The sequence below is a fragment of the Theropithecus gelada genome, chromosome 12, assembly GCF_003255815.1.
Source record: "Theropithecus gelada isolate Dixy chromosome 12, Tgel_1.0, whole genome shotgun sequence".
Lineage (NCBI taxonomy): Eukaryota > Metazoa > Chordata > Mammalia > Primates > Cercopithecidae > Theropithecus > Theropithecus gelada.
The window spans coordinates 107106779-107115991 of NC_037680.1; the positions used below are offsets into that span (position 1 = coordinate 107106779).

Below are 9213 nucleotides of genomic sequence, written 5' to 3' on the forward strand. Positions count from 1 at the left end.
TTGGAGGTTCCCACACGCCCTTCATTGGCTTCGATACTTTCCTAGTAGATCACACAGAGCGCATGGAAATGTCTGACATTTATTATAAAGGATACAACTCAAGAACAGCCAAATGGAAGAAATGCATAGGGCAAAGCGTGGGGAAGGGCACAGAGCTTCTGCCCTCTCTGGGACACGACTCTCCTGGCACTTCCATGTGTTTGCCAACCCAGAAGATTTCTGAACCCAGTCACTTAGGGTTCTTCATGGACATTCCATTATACAGTCTGAATTGATTAAATCACTGCTACCTGATTATTAAGTTAACCTCCATTCCTCCTCTCCCCTCCCTGGAGGTCAAGAGGTGGAGCTGAAAGTTCCAACCGTCTAATCTCACGTTCAGCTCCCCTGGCAACCACCCCCCAATCCTTAGGGGCTTTCCAAAAGTTACCTCATTAACATGAACCCAGATGTGGTCGAAAGGGGCTTGTTATGAATAACAGAAAGTGCTCTTTTCACTTGTCATGACTTAGGATGCTTCAAGGGTTTTGGGAGCTCTGACCAGGAGCAGGGAATGAAGACTGAAATGTATATTTCTTATGATATCACGGGAGCTACTTGGTGGTGGCAGAATAGGGGAAAAATTTAAATGTGAGGATGTTGTTTAAGAGCAGGAACATTCAAAGAGAAAGGCGGTCTTGTAGAGAGACTCAGAAAGGAAGTGGTGCACATGGAAGAGGGTGTAAATACCTAGAGGACGAAGGAAGGGAAATGAAACTGTAAAAAGGGGTAAAAGACAACAAAACTCACCATGCCATTAACAGCTCACTTTGATTGAACATCTACTCTGTGGCAGTTGGTTTAATGCTCATGACAGCCATTGGAGATTAATATTACTTATATGCCTATTTTGCAGATAAGGTAACTGAAATTCAGAGATACCACAAATGGAGTTTACCTAGGGTCAGATGAACAAGGAAAAACCCAGGTGTTCTACCCCAGAGCCTGCATTCCTAACTCTGTGCTATCCAGGGAATCTAGAAAAAATAAACACAGAAAAATGAGGAAATGTTTGCAGACAAAAAGATCCAGAAAAAAAGAATACCAAGAGCTGGAGGAAGCAGAGGCTATTCAGACACTGAGTCCTCATGGAAAAGCCAGTGAGAAAGCATAAACAGATGTGGAGAGGGAGGGTGTTGTGTAAAAGGGAGTGGGCATGAGGCAACCAGGACTTCGAAGAAACTGAGCTAAGGGCCCCGGGCAGGGTGGCTCTGGGGACAAAGGCAGGATCACTCTGCCATAGTCAGTTACTGGAGTGTATCACAGAGGACACTCAGCAGGGTTGTCTGGTCAAGGCCCCTGTCAGCCAGGGGTGCAGCTGACCCAGTCCCCTACTCTTGAGGCTGGAGTCTGACTTCAATAATTAGGTGGCATCTGCCAGCTCCAGATGGCCTGTGCACTGAGACTTAGAAGGGGTCTTTAACTCCTACATTACAGAGACCAAAAAGGGATTAGAAGAGAATGGCAAGATCCATACCTCAATTTCTGAAATAAACTTCTAATTTCTTCCTGCCAGGAACTGGTGAAAACTCTTTTCAAAGCCTGACTTGGCCCCGTTGGGATTCCCCATCTCATGATGGTTTGTTCCTGTTTACTACTCTTTGAGCCTCTGCTACCCTTGCCCCATTCTGAAACGTGCTGTGGGGTTGCCTCTTTGTGTTAATGATTGCCCAGAATTTTCAGTTTTTACATCTACAGTTTTTCCATTTCTGGGATTTAAGTAACAAGTCCTTATCTTGCCTAGGAGGGTTTCTTTCTCCCACACCCCTTAAGCACACTTGCTGCTTGTTCCTGCTGCCGCTGAGCCTGGTCGTTTTACCCATATGCCTGCTTCACCATTTTCTGCCTGCATCTGCTTGAGTCTGGCTGTTGCTTGGTGCCTTGATCTTACGTCCATCAGTGGCCCATGCTGTAGTGGTTGGAAGGGAGTGACGGGCAGCAGGGGGCAAATAAAATATCTGTGAATCAAACCATGGTTTAGGTACAACCCCACCTGAAAATGGACTCTCAGAGCACCCCTGTGAAACAGCAGAGATAAATGCAGACAGAAAAGATACAACCAGTGACAAAAATGGTTCCCTAGGAAGCCAACAAACAAATGAACAAAGTGCCCAAAAGACTGAGCCAACAGGTAAGACTGACTGGGTTCACATGAATGGGGACGAGCCAAGGGGCCCTGGCTGGTGGCAGAGGAAGAGTCTAATGCACAATGCAAGGAGACACCTGTTTAACAAGCAGGGGAAAATCACACAGACACAGAAGGGGCCTGATATACGGATGAGCCTGATACACTGACATACTGATGACAAAGACCTGGAGGAAGAAAGCTAGAAGCAAAAAACTGAGAGAGAAAGGGGAAGATTTGCAGAGTCTCACCAAAGAAGAGAGACAGAAACAAGAGGCAAAAGGAGAAAGTAGAGAGAGATTGGCCAGGAATCAATAAAGCACAAACACCTTCATGCAGCAGTATATGCAGACAGGGGTATAGGCAGAAACAGGAGAAGAAAGGAGAAGCAAGGTGAGGTCTAACCAAATGGAAATAGGACAGAGCAAGGCTCCACTAGATTCTCAGCTGTGATCTCATTCATCTCCAGAATCCTGTGAACAAGTCGCTGTCCAAGTGAGTAATGGGGATGCTGGAAGGGAGACGCCCTGCCCATTGCCCTGTGATGAAGAAGGTAATTATTGCTTACCTTGCCTATTTTCTTTCCTTTCTTATTCAGACGCTATACATTTGTTGGTTGGTTGGTTGGTTGTTGTTTTACCATCATAACCACTTTTTAAAATTAAAAACTGGATGTATTTAGCATTACATGTTGTTTTGAAATATGTACACATTGTGAAAAGGCCAACTAGCTAATTAGCATAAATAATTAGCATAAATAATTACCGTAGAGCTAATTAGCATAAATATTACCTCAGGTACTTATCGTTTTTGTGGTGATAATGCAAAATCTATTCTCTCAGTAATTTTTAAGAATACAATACATTATTAACTATATTAATCGTGTTGTATAATAGATCTCTTAATGTATTTCTCCTATCTAACTGAAATTTTGTATCCCTGGGCTAACATCTCCCCAGTCCTCATCCTCATATCCCCAGCCTCTGTTACCACTGTATACTCTCAACTTCTATAAATTCAACTTTATTACACTCTACATATAAGTGAGATGTCATACATGTCTTTCTGTGCCTGTCTTATTTGACATAACGTAATATCCTCCAGGTTCATGGTTGTTACAAATAACAGGATTTCTTCCTTTATCAGATACATGGTTTGCAAGTATTTTCTCCCATTCTGTAGGTTGTCTCTTCACCCTGTTGATTGTTTCCTTGCCTATGCAGAAGCTTTTAGTTTGATGTAATACCAGTTCTTTTTGCTTTTGTGATTGTGCTTCTGGTGTTATACCCAAAAACTACTTGCTCAGACCAATGTCGTGAAGCTTTTCCTCTGTATTTTCTTCTAGCAGTTTTACAACCTTGGTTATTAAATTTCAGTATTAAGTCCATTTTGAGTTAATTTTTTAATATGGCATGAGATGGGGTTAATTTTAATTCTTCTGCATGTGGATATCCAGTTGTCCCAACACCATTTATTAAAGAGAAAGATGTCCTTTACCCATTGCATATTCTTGGCACCTTTGTTGAAAATCAATTGACCATAAATACATGGATCCAAGCTCTCTATTTTGTTCCATTTTTCTACGTGTCTATTTTATGCAAGCACCATGCTCTTTTGATTAATATAGCTTTGTTGTGTATATTGAATCAGGTAGTGTGATGCTTTCAGCTTTGTTCTTTTTATTTAAAATTGCTTTGGCTAGTTGGAGTCTTTTGTGCTTCCACACAAATTTTTAAATTGTTTTTCTATGTCAAAAAATGCCATTTGGATTTTATTTATTTATTTATTTATTTATTTATTTTTGAGACAGAGTTTTGCTCTTGTTGCCCAGGCTGGAGTGTAATGGCACAGTCTCAACTCACTGCAACCTCCACTTCATGGATTCAAGTGATTATCCTGCCTCAGCCTCCCGAGTAGCTGGGATTACAGGCATACGCCACCATGCCCAGCTAATTTTTTGTATTTAGTAGAGACAAGGTTTCATCATGTTGGTCAGGCTGGTCTTGAACTCCTGACTTCAGGCGATCCTCCCATCTGAAACTCCTAGGTGCTGGGATTACAGGCATGAGCCACTGCACCCGGCCGCCATTGGAATTTTTATAGGGATTGCACTGATTCTTTAGAGGACTTTGAGTAGTCTGGACATTTTAACAATATTCATTCCTCCAATCCATGAACATGGGGTATCTTTTCATTTCTTTGTTCTTCAGTTTCTTTCATCAATGTCTTAGATTTTTCATTGTACACATATTTCACCTCCTTAGTTAAATTTCTTCTTAAGTATTTTGTTGTAGTTATTATAAATTGGATTGTTTTCTTGATATCTTTTTCAGAGTTTATTGTTAGTGCATAGAAATGCAACTCATTTTTGTATGCTGTATTTATATCCTACCACTTTACTGAATTTGTTTATTAGTTCTAGCAGTTTTTTTGGTGGAGTCTTCGGGATTTTCTATAGATAAGATCGGGTTATCTGCAAATAAGGACAATTTAAAACTTCTTCCTTTCCAATTTGAATGGCTTTTATTTCTTTTGCCTGTCTAATTGTTCTGGCTAGGACTTGCAGTAACATGTTGAATAGCAGTGAGAATGGGCAATCTGTATTAGTCCATTCTCGCACTGCTAATAAAGACATACCAAAGACTGAATAATTTATAAAGGAAAGAGGCTTAACTGACTGATAGTTCAGCATGGCTGGAGAGGCCTCAGGATCTTACAATCATGGCAGAAAAGGGGAAGCAAACACGTCCTTCTTTACATGGCAGCAGCAAGGAGAAGTGCAGTGCAAAGAGGGGACAAGTTCCTTATAAAACCATCAGATCTTGTGAGAACTCACTCAAGAACAGCATTGAAGTAACTGCCCCCATGACTCAATTACCTCCCACTAAGTCCTTCCCATGACATGTGGGGGTTACTACAATTCAAGATGAGATTTGGGTGGGGACACAGCCAAACCATATCAGCATCCTACTCTTGTTTCTAACCTTAGAGGGAAATCTTTCAGTTTTTTGTCATTAAGTATGATACTAGCTGTGGGCTTGTCATGTATGGCCACTGTTGTGCTGAGATACATTTCTTCTGTATCTGTTTTGCTGAGAGTTTTTATCATGAAAAAATGTTGAATTTTGTCAAATGCTTTTTCTACATCTATTGAGATGATCATATGGTTTTTGTCCTTCATTCTATTAATGTGGTGTATGACCTTTTTAGATGTGTGTATGTTTAACCATTATTGCATCCCAATGAAAAATCTTATTTGATCATGGTGTTTAATGTGCTATTGAATTTGATTTGATAGTATTTTGTTGAGGATTTTTCATATACGTTTATCAAGGATAGTGGCCTGTAATTTTCTTTTCTTGTAGTGCTCATGTCTAGCTTTGGTATCAGGGTAATGCTGGTTTCATAAAATGAGTTTGGAAGTAGTCCCTCTTATTCAATTTTTGAGAAGAGTTTGAAAAGGATTGCTATTTGTTCTTTAAATATTTGGTAGAATTCAACAGTGAAAGCATCTGGTCCTGAGCTTTTGTTTGGTGGATGGTGTTTTATTATGGATTAAATCTTACTCATTATTGGTCTGTTCAGATTTTCCTTTATTATTCAGTCTTGGTAGGCTTTATGTGTTTAGGAATTTATCTATTTCTTCTAGGTTATCCAATTTGTTGGCATTAAATTGTTTATAGTAGGGTCTTACGATTCTTTGTATATATGTGGTATGAGAAAGGTAGTGTCTCCTCTTTCATTTCTGATTTATTCATTTGAATGTTTTCTCTTTTTTCTTAGTCTAGCTAAAGGTTTGTCTGTTTTGTTTATTTTTTCAAAAAGCCTAGGCTTTGTTTTGTTGATCTTATTTTTTTCTAGTTTTGAACTCATTTATTTCTGGTCTGATATTTATTGTTTCCTTCTTTCTGCTAATTTTTGCCTTAGTTCTACTTCTTTGTCTAGTTTCTTGAGGTGTAACATTAGGTTGTTTGAGATTTTTCTTCTTTCTTGATGTATTCTTGTGTTTATTGCTATAAACTTCCCCTCTTATAACTGCTTTTGCTGTATCCCATAAGTTTTGATATGTTATATTTCTATCTTCATTTGCCTCAAGATTTAAAACTTTTTTCCTTTTAATTTCTTCAATGACCCATTGGTTGTTTGGGAGTCCATGTATTTGCAGATTTTTCAAAATTCCTCGTTATTGATTTCTAATTTCGTATCATTGTGGTCAAAAAATATATCTGATATAATTTCAGCCTTCTTTACTTTGTTAAAACTTGTTTTGTAGCCTAACATATGATATATCCTGTAGAATGTCCCATGTACAATTGAGAAGAGTGGTAGTTTTCTGCTTGTAGATAAAATATTCTATATATGCCTATTAGGTCCCCTTAGTCTAAAGTATAGTTTAAGTTTGATGTGTTCTCATTGATTTTCTCCCTGGACAATCTGTCCATTGCTGAAGGTAGGGTGTTGAAGTCCCCTAGTATTATTGTATTAGTCTCTCTTTCCTTCAGGTCTATTAATATTTGTTTTATATATTTAGTTGCTCAAATATTGGGTGCATATGTTTACAATTGTTATACCATCTTGATAAATTGACTCCTTCATCATTACATAATGACCTTCTTTTTTTCTTTCTTTTTGTTTCTTTTGTTTTTGTTTTTCTTTTGGAGATAAGTTCTTGCTCTGTCACCCAGGCTGGAGTGCACTAGTGCAATCATGGCTCACTGCAGCCTCAACTTCCTGGGCTCAGGCAATCCCCCCAAGTAGCTGAGATGACAGGCATGTACCACCACATCTGTCTCTTTTTTTTTTTTTTTTCTCATTATTTATAGAGACAGGATTGCCCTATGTTGCCCAGGCAGGTCTCAAACTTCCGGGCTCAAGCAATACTTTCACCTCAGCCTCCCAAAGTGCTGGGATTACAGATGTAAGCCATCATGCCTAGTTTCATCATGACCTTTTTTGCCTTGTTTTATATTATTTGATTCAAACTGTATCTCATCTGATGTAAATATACCTATGCCTTCTTTCTTTCATTTCCATTTGCACAAAATATCTTTTTCTATCTTTTCACTTTAAGTCTATGTGTGGCCTTAAAAGTGAAGTGAGTGTCTTGTAGGCCACGTATACTTGGTTCATGTTTTATAAATTCATTCAGCCACTCTATATCTTTTGATTGGAGAATTAAATCTATTTACATTTGATATAATTACTGATAGGTAAGTACTTTCTTTTTTTTTTTTTTTTTTTTTGAGTCAGAGTCTCGCTCAGTCGCCCAGGCTGGAGTGCAGTGGCACGATCTCGGCTCACTGCAAGCTCTGCCTCCCGGGTTCATGCCATTATCCTGCCTCAGCCTCCCAAGTAGCTGGGACTACAGGCGCCCGCCAGCACGCCTGGCTAATTTTTGGCAATTTTAGTAGAGACGAGGTTTCACCATGTTAGCCAGGATGGTCTCGATCTCCTGACCTCGTGATCCACCCACCTCGGCCTCCCAAACATTTTGTTTATTGTTTTCTGCTTGTCTGTAGATTCTTTATTCTTTTCTTTCTCTCTTACTGCCTTCCTTTGTGATTAGGTGATTTTTCTCTAGTGATACACTTTGATTCCTCTTTATCTGTTGTGTATTCACTGTAAGTTTTTGCTTTGTGGTTAACATGAAGTTTACACAAAACATCTCATAACAGGCTATTTTAAGCTGATAACAACTTAATTTTGATTACCTACAAAAATTGCACTTTTACTTTACTCCCTCATTTAAAATGTTTGATGTCAGAGTTTACATCTTTTTTTTATAGTATATACCTTAACAAATTATTGTAGCTACTTTTTTAAAAAAAATTGTCTTTTAACCTTCATACTAGAGGTAGAAGTGATTTACACACCACCATTACAGTATTATTCTATATTTTGACTGTACATTTACTTTACCAGTGAGTTTTATACTTTCTTATATTTTTATATTATTAGTTAACATTTATTTCTTTCAGCTTTAGCATTTCTTGTAAGACAGGTCTGGTGGTGATGAATGTATTCATCTTTTGTTTTCCTGGCAGAGTCTTTACCTCTCTTTTATTTCTGAAAGACAGCTTTGCCAAGAAAAGTATTCTTGGTTGTCAGGTTTTTTGGGGGCACTTTGAATATTTCATCTCATTCTCTCCTGATCTATAAGGTTTCTGCTAAAAAGTTCACTGCTACATTTATTAAAACTCCCTCATATGTTAGTTGTTTCTTTTCTTCTCTTGCTTTCAGGATTCTCTCTTTGTCCTTGAATCTTAACAGCTTATTATAGTATGTTTTGGTGTAGTCTTGTTTGCATTGAATCTGATTGGAGACCATTGACCTTCTTGTGCCTGGAAATTTATGTCTTTCACCAGATTGGCAAAGTTTTATACTATTATCTCTTTAAATTAACTTTCTACTTTTGTCTTTCTCTTCCCTTTTATGAATTCCTGTGATTCAAATATTTGCTCTTTTGATGTGTTTCATAAATCCTGTAAACTTTCTTCATGACTTTTCATTCTTTTTTCTTTTTATTCTCTGACTGTATTTCAAATAACCTGTCTTTGAATTCATATTCTTTCTTCTGCATGATCAATTCTGCTGTTGATGCTCTCTGATGCCTTTTTAAATTTCATTCATTGTATTTTTCAGCTCCAGAATTTCTGTTTGATTTTTCAAATAATTTCAATATCTCTGTTAAATTTCTCATTTTGGTCATTTATTGTCTTCCTGATTTTAGTGAATTGTTTTTCTATATATTCTTAAGGTTTGCCGAGATTACTTTTTTTTTTTTAATTTATTTATTATTATTATACTTTAAGTTGTAGGGTACATGTGCATAACGTGCAGGTTTGTTACATATGTATACTTGTGCCATATTGGTGTGCTGCACCCATCAACTCGTCATTTGCATCAGGTATAAATCCCAATGCAATCCCTCCCCCCTCCCCCCTCCCCATGATAGGCCCCGGTGTGTGATGTTCCCCTTCCTGAGTCCAAGTGATCTCATTGTTCAGTTCCCACCTATGAGTGAGAACATGCGGTGTTTGGTTTTCTGT

At 38.2% G+C, this 9213-nt stretch overlaps 1 protein-coding gene across 1 annotated transcript in view; it reads left to right on the forward strand.

The window, feature by feature from the left end:
• The window catches only part of SP100 (SP100 nuclear antigen), a 130502-nt gene that overhangs the window by 30318 nt on the left and 90971 nt on the right, over positions 1-9213 (forward strand). Inside the window, exons 6-8 of the mRNA XM_025404049.1 lie at positions 1556-1618; positions 2021-2170; positions 2634-2717. Of these exons, the coding sequence (XP_025259834.1) occupies positions 1556-1618; positions 2021-2170; positions 2634-2717 (297 nt within the window). The remainder of the gene's footprint in view (positions 1-1555; positions 1619-2020; positions 2171-2633; positions 2718-9213) is intronic.